At 41.1% G+C, this 14,585-nt stretch overlaps 1 protein-coding gene across 1 annotated transcript in view; it reads left to right on the top strand.

The window, feature by feature from the left end:
• The first annotated feature begins 12,912 nt into the window (after positions 1 to 12,912).
• The window catches only part of SNRPC (small nuclear ribonucleoprotein polypeptide C), a 280,157-nt gene continuing 278,484 nt past the window's right edge, over positions 12,913 to 14,585 (top strand). Inside the window, exon 1 of the mRNA XM_044076559.1 lies at positions 12,913 to 13,021. Within this exon, the coding sequence (XP_043932494.1) occupies positions 13,014 to 13,021 (8 nt within the window). The 5' untranslated portion in view covers positions 12,913 to 13,013. The remainder of the gene's footprint in view (positions 13,022 to 14,585) is intronic.

Genomic DNA, 14,585 nt, shown 5'->3' on the forward strand with positions numbered 1-14,585 from the left:
CTATTAGATCCAGACTGTATGTGAGGGACTGGGTACAAAGACCATAAGATGATGTGGGGAGCATACAGGTCTCAGAAAAAAAAACAGTAACACAAGATATAACTGCCCAGTATAGTGATATAACACTGACGTAAAAAAATAAACACATATTTATAAGAAGGTTTAAAGAGAAGTAAGTTGAAAAGTATACAACGTAGAATACTGATGTTATAGGCAAGGTAAACTGGTCAGCCAAAGCAATGGACAAAGCATACACAAGTATGGAGGGAAATTATAACAGTGAAGAAAATGTAAATATAATAAGTGCAGCTACAACAGTAAAGATAATAATATGAAAATGGATATTAGGGACATAGCAGGGAACGGAGAGGGCAGATAGCGAAGCAGTGGATATTAGGGACATAGCAGGGAATGGAGAGGGCAGATAGCGAAGCAGTGGATATTAGGTACATAGCAGGGAATGGATAGGGCAGATAGCGAAGCAGTGGATATTAGGTACATAGCAGGGAACGGATAGGGCAGATAGCGAAGCAGTGGATATTAGGTACATAGCAGGGAACAGATAGGGAAGATAGCGAAGCAGTGGATATTAGGTACATAGCAGGGAATGGATAGGGCAGATAGCGAAGCAGTGGATATTAGGGACATAGCAGGGAATGGATAGGGCAGATAGCGAAGCAGTGGATATTAGGGACATAGCAGGGAACGGATAGGGCAGATAGCGAAGCAGTGGATATTAGGGACATAGCAGGGAACGGATAGGGCAGATAGCGAAGCAGTGGATATTAGGGACATAGCAGGGAATGGATAGGGCAGATAGCGAAGCAGTGGATATTAGGTACATAGCAGGGAATGGATAGGGCAGATAGAGAAGCAGTGCATATTAGGAACATAGCAGGGAACGGATAGGGCAGATAGTGAAGCAGTGCATATTAGGAACATAGCAGGGAATGGATAGGGCAGATAGCGAAGCAGTGGATATTAGGTACATAGCAGGGAATGGATAGGGCAGATAGGGAAGCAGTGGATATTAGGTACATAGCAGGGAATGGATAGGGCAGATAGCGAAGCAGTGCATATTAGGGACATAGCAGTGAACGGATAGGGCAGATAGCGAAGCAGTGGATATTAGGGACATAGCAGGGAATGGATAGGGCAGATAGCGAAGCAGTGGATATTAGGTACATAGCAGGGAACGGATAGGGCAGATAGCGAAGCAGTGGATATTAGGGACATAGCAGGGAACGGATAGGGCAGATAGCGAAGCAGTGGATATTAGGGACATAGCAGGGAAAGGATAGGGCAGATAGCGAAGCAGTGCATATTAGGGACATAGCAGGGAATGGATAGGGCAGATAGCGAAGCAGTGGATATTAGGGACATAGCAGGGAATGGATAGGGCAGATAGTGAAGCAGTGGATATTAGGTACATAGCAGGGAATGGATAGGGCAGATAGCGAAGCAGTGGATATTAGGTACATAGCAGGGAATGGATAGGGCAGATAGCGAAGCAGTGGATATTATGGACATAGCATTGAACGGATAGGGCAGATAGTGAAGCAGTGGATATTAGGTACACAGCAGGGAATGGATAGGGCAGATAGCGAAGCAGTGGATATTAGGGACATAGCAGGGAATGGATAGGGCAGATAGCGAAGCAGTGGATATTAGGGACATAGCAGGGAACGGATAGGGCAGATAGCGAAGCAGTGGATATTAGGGACATAGCAGGGAATGGATAGGGCAGATAGCGAAGCAGTGGATATTAGGTACATAGCAGGGAACGGATAGGGCAGATAGCGAAGCAGTGGATATTAGGGACATAGCAGGGAATGGATAGGGCAGATAGCGAAGCACTGGATATTAGGTACATAGCAGGGAATGGATAGGGCAGATAGCGAAGCACTGGATATTAGGGACATAGCAGGGAATGGATAGGGCAGATAGCGAAGCAGTGGATATTAGGTAATAGCAGGGAACGGATAGGGCAGATAGCGAAGCAGTGGATATTAGGGACTTAGCAGGGAACGGATAGGGCAGATAGCGAAGCAGTGGATATTAGGGACATAGCAGGGAACGGATAGGGCAGATAGCGAAGCAGTGGATATTAGGGACATAGCAGGGAACGGATAGGGCAGATAGCGAAGCAGTGGATATTAGGGACATAGCAGGGAACAACGGATAGGGCAGATAGTGAAGCAGTGGAATATTAGGTACATAGCAGGGAACGGATAGGGCAGATAGCGAAGCAGTGGATATTAAGTACATAGCAGGGAATGGATAGGGCAGATAGCGAAGCAGTGGATATTAGGTACATAGCAGGGAATGGATAGGGCAGATAGGGAAGCAGTGGATATAAGTGCATAGTTAAGTACTAGGCTAGCTGTTACTGTAGACCATTTTAAGCTTACTCAATTTCCCTTGAAGATGATAATCAAATCCACTATCTTGTGTTTATGAGGTAAACAACTTAATCATTACACCAATCTGCATGAGTTTATATGTTGAACAGGTAAGGAGGTTAAGCAACCAAGATTTCCAGAATGAATACGATAGTGCAACCATGAGAGTTAGGTGGCATGGCCCGTGTTCTGACATATGCACTTATATTGTTCAGTTAGGTATTGCTTGAACTGAGGTCTGAACTGTTTGTAGTCTCAGATTTCATTAATTGGGTGTCAATTATTTTAATTTAATGATTTAATTTGATATTATAATATAATATTATAATAACAAGAAATAAGGCCTTAATATGGTAGCAAAACATTTTATTGTAGTAAAACATGGCACACGGGAAACTAAAGTACAGCAAGATTATATTTCCTACAAAGTAAGATGGATGGGTTAAGGTGGGCAGAAGCCCTTCTTACAGTAATTATGAAATATTTTAAGTATTGCAGAACTTAAAGGTACACATTCCACATTTGAAGGACTCCTGCAGTATTTTTCTAACTCTTTCAAAGAAATGTGTGAAGAGGGTTAAGGAAGCGATACCCCCCCCCCTTACAACATATATGAACTGCAATCATTATCGCACTTTGTTTCCTTATTCATAATTACTTACATTGAATTATTTTTCTTTTGCGCTTAACATATTGCTATCACCTTTTTTGTTTTCATTTTCTACAATTTACAAATAAATAAATCATGACTCAGTCAGGATTTATTTTATGCTTAATGTACTGCTATCCTATGGATGTATGTAGTCAGGATTACTATGCTGGTGCAAGACTCTGTGAACTTACTGAGACAGGCATACTGCTCCGCTCCTTTTTTGCACTTACTGTAATAATGTCTCACACATGGGGTCTGCTGCCCCTTATACTGCACATAGGACATTTGCTTTTGGTACAGAAGGTTGTGGGTTCTATTCCCTCACCAGGCAGACCTTAGACTGGTGACAGCCCTTTCTACTTTCTGTTGCCTGAGTCTTTGTGCTACAAGTTTTTGCGCTATAGAGCTATTATCAAACAACAGTTGCTTAGCAGCAATCTTTTTAAACTCATGCATGTTATTGAGGTAATCCCTTATTTTCTGTCCAGCATTCTGCAGTTGCTCCTCTTCTTGTTCTGTGAGATTCCCACTCTTTTGTAATACTGCAACATTTGTCAGTCCCTCTAAGTAATTCTTGTTACTTCTTAACCATATCTCCCTTTCTTTCATTTCTACCCTATTTTTAAATTCCTCTTTAATTTTATCCCACTCCCTAGCTACACTTTCAGAATAAAACTCTGTCTTCTCTAATATCTCCTTTCAACAAGTAGGTGGGAAACCACCAATGTCTCATTTTTATTTCATTACCCTGAGTTTTTATTTTAGTTATTATTGGCGCATGGTCTGAAATAGTTATTGGTGGATATAAGTTGACCTTCATTTGTCCAGATTTATTGAGCTAACAGGTTGAGAGCTATGGTTGGTGGTAGCTCACCTGGATGTGACAGATCCTACTGCACTTATCAAAAAGAGGAGGGGAAGTTTTCTTGTCTTCTGACCAAATTTCCCCCTACACAGTATGAATACCACCTTGAGTCTCTCTTGAAAAGAGGCCATTGGCCTAGTCAGATTAATCCACTCAACAAACTGTAAATAAAGAAAACATCATTTTCCTGTTTTTAATTATCTACATGGAATCATTTTTCTTTTACACTTAATGTATTGCTATCATCTTCTTTCTTGTTTTCTGTAAATTACTGGAAAATTAGGATTTGGCTGGGATTTCTTTTATTGGTATCATCTTTTTATTTTGGATTCTGTAATCTTCTCAAAAATGAATTAAATAGAATAGTTACAAAAGTTAACATAAACATGCAGCTCTCAAGTTGCATCTTCTTTTTCTTCTCCGACTGACGTAAAAACTAGGTAGTCACCTCCTCATGGTTTAAATGATCACACAAACTACTCTCTGTTTATGCTACAGTTCAAACAACAGTCTAAATGCTGCTGTCCATTTAAAGGACATGTCATCTAAACTAATATCACTATCTGCATAGTACCTTTACCTCACACATGCTTGATCCGGCTGATTAACTCGCTCATCCTAAATAGTGAATGTTTCATTTTGGTGCTTGTGCATACCTGGACATATTGAGTTAACCAAAAACCACTAAAAAAGACCAACAACAGACTGAACTCTCAGAATAATTTTAGCATATTAAATTTTTATTCAACGCTTTTGTCTAAGACAATGGACTTCCTCAGAAAAATACTGACACATTTGCAAGCTCCATTAAATACTCATGTGACACCCCAGCACTGGCCCAGTAATCAAGAGGCCTCAATCCTCACCACTGCAGTGGCAGAGAATGTCTCCTGCCTTGCCTACTTTTTTATACTGCTCACAGGTTCTGACAATAAAAGTTCTGCATAATACATCTCTTTGTATGCTTTATGCCCATACGACCTGCAAAGGGAATATCATGGGCTATGGCAAAGTGTTAGATGGTAGGCTCTGGGCACTACCAACTGCTGTATTCTCTCACCCTGTAGCCCTCCCTCTGGGGTCTACTCTCTGTACAGTAATCCTTTGTCCCAGTACAGAGATTCCCCTTTTCCTTGACAATCGGGTGCCTCACTAGTTACCTCCCTCAAGCCTTGTAATCTAGTGTCTGAGAGCTGAGCCTGTCTCAGCTCTGTCTTTGTAACCTTTCCCTGCTCCCCTTTCACAAGAAGGCTGGTATTCTCTGACAGCAGTGCCTCACTGTCAGCCTAATTACTACTACTCCCCTTGCCCTTGCAGTCAATCTGTTCAAGGGAACATCAATACCCACCCACAAGCAGCTGTGGCTCACCTTCAGTCTCACTACTACAGGGTAGCTCCCTACCTGAAGTAACCACCTCACCAGTCCTGGCTGCAAGTGTGCATTCTGTCTGGGTTGCTCCCAGGCTAACAGACCCACATGCTTGTCTCTAAGCCTGACTGCATGTAACTGCATGCACACAAGGTACTGCATTATCAAAATCATTCCCTATCAGGAAATCTGCAGGGATATCCTCCAACACACCCATTTGCTTGCTTTCATTTCCACCCTCCCAGTCAAGGAGAACCCTAGCCAAAGGTATTTCAAATGGGGTCCCTCCTAAAGCTCTGACTGGAGTAGACTGCCCAAGCACGTAGTGCTCCTCTTTAACCACTGCAGGCTTCACAATGGTTAGGTCAGAGGCTGTGTCTCTCTTAGCAGTGGCCTCTTTCCCATTTACTAAGATAGAATATAAACTCTTGCAGTAGTTTGGTACCTTTGTCTCCAGACAACTCACTGCTGGCATTCTGTCATTTCCACTTACAGGCTATCCCACCTTTTGTTCCCCGTCTTGCCTCTGTGGACATATATATGCTACATGGCCCCACTGGTTGCATTTAAAACATGTCCAGGTATGGATGTGTACCTGGACTAGTGGTTTCCCCTGCTACTGGCGGACTCAGTTGGGGTGGTCTAGGCTGCCCACCATGGATTCCCTTAGACCCATGAGCAGCACTAAGCATCCCTTTCCTGTGCAGTGATACCCTTGCTTGCTAGGTACAGGTCTCCCTTCTTCCCCAAATCATCTGTAGTATTGCATTGTCTATCTCCTAACCAGATTTTCATGTCCTCATGCAGAGTACTAAGGGCTTGTTCCCTCACCAAAAGGTCTGCCAGCCCTTCAGAAGTGGTGACCTGACACCCACTCACCCACCTATGAAAATTAGTGCTTAGTTCAGCAATATATCCACACACACTTTTATCTGCCTTGTGGCTATGCTCACAAAACTTTTTTTCTATAAGCTTCAGGTGTTAACTTAAAACACTGTAACAAACACTTTTTAACAGTATTATAATTTAAGCAAGAAGTATCAGTCAACTTAGAAATAGCAATTACAGCTTTACTATGGAGTAAGGGGTCAGGAACTGTACTCAGAGCCCTTGGTCAACATTATACTGTTTACATACCATTTCAAACATATGAATAAAACTATAAAAATTATCAATCTCTGTAAATTGTGTAAAAAATTTACTGACCTTTGTTGCTTCTGGGGTTTAGTTACTCCCATCCCCATTGCCACCATGACCCTGGCAGAGAGTCAACATTTCCCTTTCATGTTGCCTTTGCCTCTCATTCTCTTCTGCTTCCAGACATCTCTGTTTCTCTGCTGTTTCTAATTCCATTTGTTTCTCCTGCCACAGTCTTTCTGCTGATTCCAATTCCAAACGTTTGGCCTCCAGTTCAAGTTTCCTTAACTCCAGATGGATTTTTAAGTACTCTGTGGAAAGACTGAACTGTCCATTTTCTGAGAGTTGTACATTTCCACTGCCAGTCTGATTGTCCTCCTGTTCGCTGGTCTGTGATGTAGTTGTGACCAATGCTGCAATCATTTCTGCTTTAATCAGGTTGCCATGCACCAGTCCTTTGTCTTGGCACATCTCAGCCAACTGGCTCCTTGTCAGCTTGCCATACTCCTCTGCTGACATTCTTGCCTGCTCTCCCTGACTAACTAAGCTAACAAAAAAAAAAAAAAACTAAAACTATTGTGATATGAAACTCTTAAGTGTTCACTGTGTGGCTGATTGAGAGTACAAATACCTTCACTGACTACTGTTTACAGGCTACAGGAATTCAAAATTCACACCACTACAAACCAATTAATATGTGATGTAGATATCCCACCACTGCCCGTCAATTAATATGTGACACCCCATCACTGGCCAGTAATCAAGGAGTCTCAATCCTCACCACTGGCAACAGTGGGGGACATACACACTGAGAGGATGACAAGTACACACACAGTAAAGTGCATTTTCCCTTAAGAGCACACAGAGACCACTAGGGCTGGTTTCTCCCTCTTTCTCCAGATCCCCAGTAAGACTCCCCAGTGGCACAGCTATAGGTCTGAGATATCAGCTGACTGGCCAAACCAAGACCTCTAGTAGCACCCTCTCTGTTCAACCAGTGCTTCGTGTCCCTGCCCCCAAGTAGCTAACACACACACACACACACTTTCAGGTTTAATCTATACACACACACACCTGGGAAAGGATGGCACAGGTTTACTAGCTATGCCCCCTTCTGCCCAGACTATAAGGTAGTTTCCACCACCACCATCCACTACTTATCAGCTACTTTAAGGCCTTTAGCAAAGGGTGTCCAGTTTTACTGGGTAATGTTACTATTAATCCAAATGGTAGTTTGTCCAAGAGCAAGGCTATTAGGAATGGCCAGCACAATGTCACCAAATAGATACGCAAGTGCTCTCAGAGCTTAAATATCTCTAGACAACCCAGCCACAATTGAAAGGTTTAAATATATTTAATAATAAATAATAAAAGAACAATATAATACTAAATATGTATTCACAGTGACTTCAGAATCACAGGAAATATTTAAAACAACATTGCAGGACAGTCTCAAATAAATAAAGAAAAACACCTAAATTAATCTCAGCTATGTTCCTAACTATATCTAAAAGAAATTACTATACCCTAGAAACTTACTATTATACCAAGGCAAGTGTGGTGAATGGATCTTCTAGCTGATGTTGTTGTCAGATCAAAGAGAGAGAGATACAAAATGCACAGTCACTCTCTCAGAGAGTCCTTAAATTAATATCAAATATTACAGCTGGGATACTTGCAGCACAACATCACTTTTTGTCACCTGAATTCAGTTCCCAGGCTCAAAAACAATCACTGCTAGAAATTGCTAGCATTTAGCATTGCCCTGTGACAATTCATAGCTTTCAGATGTTTGCAGATCCTGGAAGTCATAAAACAATAAAACACTTCTACATCTTAAGCCTAGTAATTCTCTCTCTTTCAAGGCAACACAGAGAGTCCCCTAGAATAGACATCCTGACTCCTGTTGACTGAAACTGAAAGATAGCATCTCTTGTTTATGGCCCAGCAATAAAGTACTTCAATTTCAACTATTCTTAAGTTTTGCAAGTTAATCTCCTGTTAAAATACATACATCTAAACATTACAATAGTGTATAAAAATGTCTCTTCAGCACACGTCTATACAAAATGACATACAGTTCTAATACATTTGTAACACAGGCCTGTGAATCATGTTGCTATTCACAAATGACACATAACCATTTACAAAATTCCAGATAGCTGGGCTGGTAGTATCTCCTTTTCTTACATTTCTATAAAATCATAATAGTATTCACAAATGACATACAATTATTTACAAAATTCCAGATAGCTGGGCTGGCAATATTTTCTTTGTGACAACTCATTTAAAACCCAGTTAACTAATGAACTTTTCATTTTAATTAATAACACAAGAAACTTTAAAGTACACTCAACAATTTAAAAAATAAAAACATTGAAAACAATACATTCTTTCACATTAGTGTAAATGGCCTCTATGAATCTTCCCTTTGCTACGTTAATTCATAAGCATCAGGAATATCCCTATCATATTTGTGCAAGTTTCTACAGATACTGGCCTTACACTACAACACACATACACACATTCAAGCCATAGTAATACTAGTTTTGCACTTATTTCATCAAATAGCAGTACATTGTGCAGCACTGGTACTGCCACACCAGCTAAGTGACGTATTTAGCAGCCATCAAACAGCAGCAGTGGTAAACCACTTTTATTTACCTTGTTGAGAAGTAATATATACTCGCCACTGTCACTGATTTCACAGAATGTCCCAGATTTTGCCTCATAATTTTGCTCTCCTCCTTGTAAAAAGTTTGAATTGCTGGTAAATCATTCAGGATTTCAGATAGGGTAACCATTTGAAATGTTGGGGCCCTTTAAAGTGAGTCCTGAAATAGGGAGACTGAATGGCCAAAAATGCAGACTTACATATACTACATATACATATTACATATACTGAGATGGCCATTTCCAGGAATTTTCCTTTTGACTGAGGTATGGTGATCATGGAGTTGGTATATGTAAGTTTGGGGATGTGGGGGTTGCAGGGGGGGGCTTGCATTCTGCAAAAAAATATATATATTTAAAGGAGAAGAGCAGGATTTTAAGTTCACTCTTCTGGATTTTCTGTCTTTTGGGGGGGGGCATCATGGTACTCTACATTTCGAGTGCCAACATTCCAATAGGCAGCCTTACAGTCATTAAACCCAAACATCAGAGTTTCATACTTCTTATTGCCCAAAAATGCATGTCGATGCAAAATCTGTTATTCTATTACTTTTTAAGGGAATTAGTGTAATATTTAACATATGTTCCCGAGTTTTTAAGCCTTTATTCTATTATTATTTTTGGCTTTGCCCAGAATTCTTGAGCAAAAAAGTTAAGTGATATGGTAGCTATTGTTCTGCCATTATTTGTAAAACTCCATGAAATAGAAACCAATCCCTGAAGATCAGAATCATTATAAAAAACCTATCCCTGAAGATCAGAAACAGTATATTATAAAATCCAAGGTAAGCACAGAGATCACTCACTCTGTCTGAGCTGATGATCTCTAGTGTGTCTGCTCATGATTATTCACTGATTATCATCAGATTTATCCTAACATGATCATAGCACAACCCTCTGTCGGCTGAATAGCATAATCAGAATACATTTTTTTCTCTCCTGATTTGTTAGTTTTAGTAGCATGAATGTCCACCAGCAAGATTTACTTATGCCAAAGGCAAGATATCCATGGTAAAATATTTAATAAAATCGTGTAGCTTGTTAGTTGACAAAAGCGGTGTAAGTAAGAATTACTATTACCCATCCATAGGTTCATAAGTTCATAGGTTCATACTAGGCTATCTGCCCTAGGGCATTTATAAGTCTAGCCAGAGTGTGTTTGGCTTTCGCCACCCATTTTAAATGAATTTTGCTATGCCCTTTTTCGAGGTTAGTATACTGTGCCTCTGTCTAACAGTGACACAGAAGTGATACCCGGGGTAAACCTACGATCTCCCATCCACTCATCAAGATTCCTCTTGAAGAGAGTCAATGAGGGACTCTGCCTAACCTGGACTGGGATTTTATTCCAGAGTGAAGGGAACCTCTGGGTTATGAATCTGTCCCTCCAGCATGTCCTATTTATTTCAGTGCTGAGGTTCAAGTCTCGAGTCGAGCTCGATGGGATTTAGATTTTCTGAGGTGCAGCATGTCCATTAATTCCGGGTTGGACATGGCTTTATACGTCAGGCACAGATCGCCTCTGAGCAGGCAGTATGCCACTGAGTAGAGCTGGAGTTTCTTTAACCGGGCAGCATATGGCATCTGTTTGAGCCCTTTGATCCTCTTGGTGAGGTACTTTTGGGGTCTTTCCAGTTGCTGCAGGTGTCTGGTAAGGTACATCCCAAAAGGGCATTGTACTCAATTATGGGCCTGATGAGGGATGAGTAAAGAGGCACGATGACCTTCCCTGATCTAGATGTGAATCCCTTCATGATTAGGTGGGCTATATAAAATGTTTTTCTAACCACTTTGGCCGCGTGGTTTTCAAATGAGAGATTGCTATCAACTTGGGTCCCCAGGTCCCTAATTACTTCTTCCGTACTTAATGGATTACCATCTATGTGGTAATTTGTGGGCACTTTGTTTTTGCCAAAGGGGATGACTATACACTTTTTGGCGTTTAGCTTGAGGCCATGGCTCTGGCACCAGTTGTTTGTTTCTATGAGGCCCTTTTGTAGGATGCTTGTGTCGGCTGGAGAGTCGATTATGGCGCCTAGTTTGCAGTCATCTGCGAACTCGGTCAGCCACAGTCCTTCCGTGTTTGCCTGTACCTCCGAGAAATATATACTGAACAAGAGAGGTCCCAGGACTGAGCCTTGTGGGACGCCACTTGTAACTGGTTTGGAGTCTGACATGGCTCCAGCAATTCTAACCATGTGGGTTCTGTCCTTGAGCCAGTTTGCAACCCATCTAGTGACATAGGGGTTTATATTTAAGCTGGTGAGCTTATCTATAATGCCCGAGTGGGGTATTATATCGAAGGCTTTTGTGAGATCCAGGTAGGCTGTGTGGACCACCTACCCCTTGTCAATGGCCTTGGTGACTGTTTCAAAGAAATCAACCAGGTTTAAGAGGCAGGATATGCCCTTAACAAAGCTGAACTGGGTAGGATCCAGTGTCTGTAGGCCCCCAATATCTTTATTTATGAGATCCATGATGATCCTTTCCGTAGCTTTGCAGATCAAGCTAGTCAGGCTTATGGGGCGATAGTTTCCAGGATCCATTGAGGCACCACCTTTGTGGAGAGGGACCAGTGTTGCTGTACGCCACTCTTTGCGTACATATCCTATAGTAAGGCTGAGATTGAACAGTAGTTTTATGTTTGGGTTTAGCTCTTCTTGGAGTTCATGTAGGACGTAGCCCAGGACACTGTCTAGTCCCATTGATGCTGTGTTTTTTGCTTTGGAGAGGGCGGCTGTTACCTGGGCATCTGAGATGTCAGGGGGGCAGCACTCTGCTGGGATAGATATTTGCCCTTTTGGTGGGGGGGAGTTTGCGCTGAACCTGTCAGCTAGGATGTTGACAGTGTCTGTGGGTGTGGTGTATTTTTTGTCATTTTGGACTAATTCTGAGCATATCTGGGAATTCCCACCCAGGTTCCTAACATAACTAAACTATCCAGTTCATTAAGTACACATGATTGCTGCACTAGCTTTTGTTGGTTTGACTGACATGTTACAAAATATCAAAAAAGATAACTTGCTGTGGTTGGGGGCCCTAGTCACTGCAGGGTACATAAAACCATCTATGTGCACATGATACGTTATACATACATGTAGTACATATTTTATTTGAATTAATCTTGACTATACCGATAGCTTGCGCTTGAAGTATACATTTTCAGATGTAATTTGGCCTCTCCTAAAGTAAGCTGGGTCTCCTACCTAGGTAGGGTAGCTACCTTTTCAAATGCCTGAAGTGGGATACTTTTTATAAAGAAATGAGATTTTGCAGGACAAAACATATATACAGCCAATGCAAAGTCAGAACTTTAACTTTATGCGCAAATAAAAGCTTCTAATTGTAGAATTTGAGTTGCTTTATGCTATTCCGTATAACATTGGGTGTTTCAGATACAAAATAACCATGTTATGCAGCTATTAAAGAAAATTTAAGAAATTGTCTTTTGTTCTAAAATCGCAGGACATTTGCCATTTTTTTTCCGCAGGACACAATAGCCCAAAAAGGGACAGTGGTAACCCTATACATAGGCCAGTCTTATTATTTAAGGAATGTTGGCATAAAAATTGAGAACAAATTACTAGCGCGAATTGACAGCGTAGCGAGTCTGTCATTTATATTGCAAGGAATTGATTCAGTCTGCCAATCAATTGACCCCGCCCACTGACCAAGCAGATGAAAATCTGTGTGGTCTAAACTAAAATGTAATACGCCCGCGGTGTGTTTTCGTAATTTCCGATTGCTCTTTTGCAGGAAGTGGTTATAAAATGTCAGAAAAAGCGCATCATGTTTATTTTGCAATGGTTTGATCTTTCTGACTTCCCGTACATGTGGACTCGCAGGTCGCATATTCCAGCTTTTTAGAGTGACGTCTTTTGTGAGTGACGTTGAGAAAACGCGCCGGAGCTCACCATGCCCAAGTAAGTAGTGTGTTTCACATTCTTTATATTTTTATGTGTGTGTGGTTTTTTTTATGTTGGCAAAATGATTGTTTTTTTTTTTTTTCCAGTCATAGTAGGGATAATCCAGGTGTTCAAGTACTGCACTCATTTACAATGATTTGGGACGGTGTACGGTTAAGTGCTTTTGTTTCCAGGCCGTTAGGTTTGTTGACCCTTAATTGAGTGAAACAAGTGGTTTCTTGTTAAAATAGTAATAATTTGCGTAGTTGCGAATGTCAAGTTTCGGAGTTTAGTGTGGCAAGTTGTATAATTTATAGCCCTTAATAAAGAGGACTGCTTAAGAGACCTTTATTGTTAGACGGTGTTCAGATACCGCTATCTTTTTGTGTGTATTTGTAAAACTGCATACCATTATTCTTTGGGGATTAGTCACACTTATTTGTGTATTGGTTGGTAACTGACTTGTTTTGCTTTATATCATTGGAGCCTTTGCAAGAAAGACATACAGTTAAATGTAAACAAAAATCTGTATGATTGGTAGTATGTAATGTACCAAATATATGTAACATATTTTTTTTTTTAATTCAAGAAAGTAGAATTGAAAACTGAATTAAATTTTTTTAACGTTCTAGTCTATTTTTGCTACACTGGCTGATCCTATACATGTAGAAAGGCTGTCTTTGGACACAATTGCTAGTAATACGCAGTAGAGACGAAACTGTGGTGTCCGTGTGTGTGGCTTTTGACAATTTTGGTTAATTTTAGAAATACTTTGTGATGGAAAAAAAAACAAATCAACCATATTTCTCAATCAGTTGATGCAAGAAATTCGGAGAGCCTAAAATAGGGGTAGAAAGGCCCAAGAATAGGGATAGTTTATGTAGTAATATTATAAACTTGCTAAAACATGATTTGTGTTGGCTTATATGCTATCGGCCCTAAGGCATTTATAAGCCTAGCCCAAATTTTTGTGGCTTACGCCACCCCTTGTATGAAAAAATACTGTGCCCATTAGTTTGTTGTGCCTCTGTCCATCAGTGACGCAGAGATGATTCCCGGGATAAACCTACGATCTCCCATCCACAGGTCAAGATTTCTCTTGAACAGAGCCAGCGAGGTGCTCTGCCTCACATGGATCGGGATTTTATTCCACAGCATAGGGAGTCTCTGAGTGATAAATCTATCCCTCCAGCACGTCCTATTTATATCCGTGCTAAGGTTTAAGTCGCTTGCTCTAGTGGTTTTGGTGGATTTGGATTTTTTGAGGTGGAGCATGTCCATTAATTCCAGGTTGGACATGGCCTTGTATGTCGGGCACATGTCCATTAATTCCAGGTTGGACATGGCCTTGTATGTCAGGCACATGTCACCTCTGAGCAGACGGTATGCAACTGAATAGAGCTGGAGTTTCTTCAATCTGGCAGCATATGACAGATTTTGGAGTCCCTTTATCCTTTTGGTGAGGAACTTTTGGGGTCTCTCCAATGGCTGCAGATGTCGGGTGAGATACATCCCGAATGGGGCATTGTACTCTATCATTGGTCTGATAAGTGAAGAGTACAGGGGAACAATGACCTCACTA

This window comes from Protopterus annectens, chromosome 7.part0 (genome assembly GCF_019279795.1).
Source record: "Protopterus annectens isolate FY-2018-M chromosome 7.part0, PAN1.0, whole genome shotgun sequence".
Classification (NCBI taxonomy): domain Eukaryota; kingdom Metazoa; phylum Chordata; order Ceratodontiformes; family Protopteridae; genus Protopterus; species Protopterus annectens.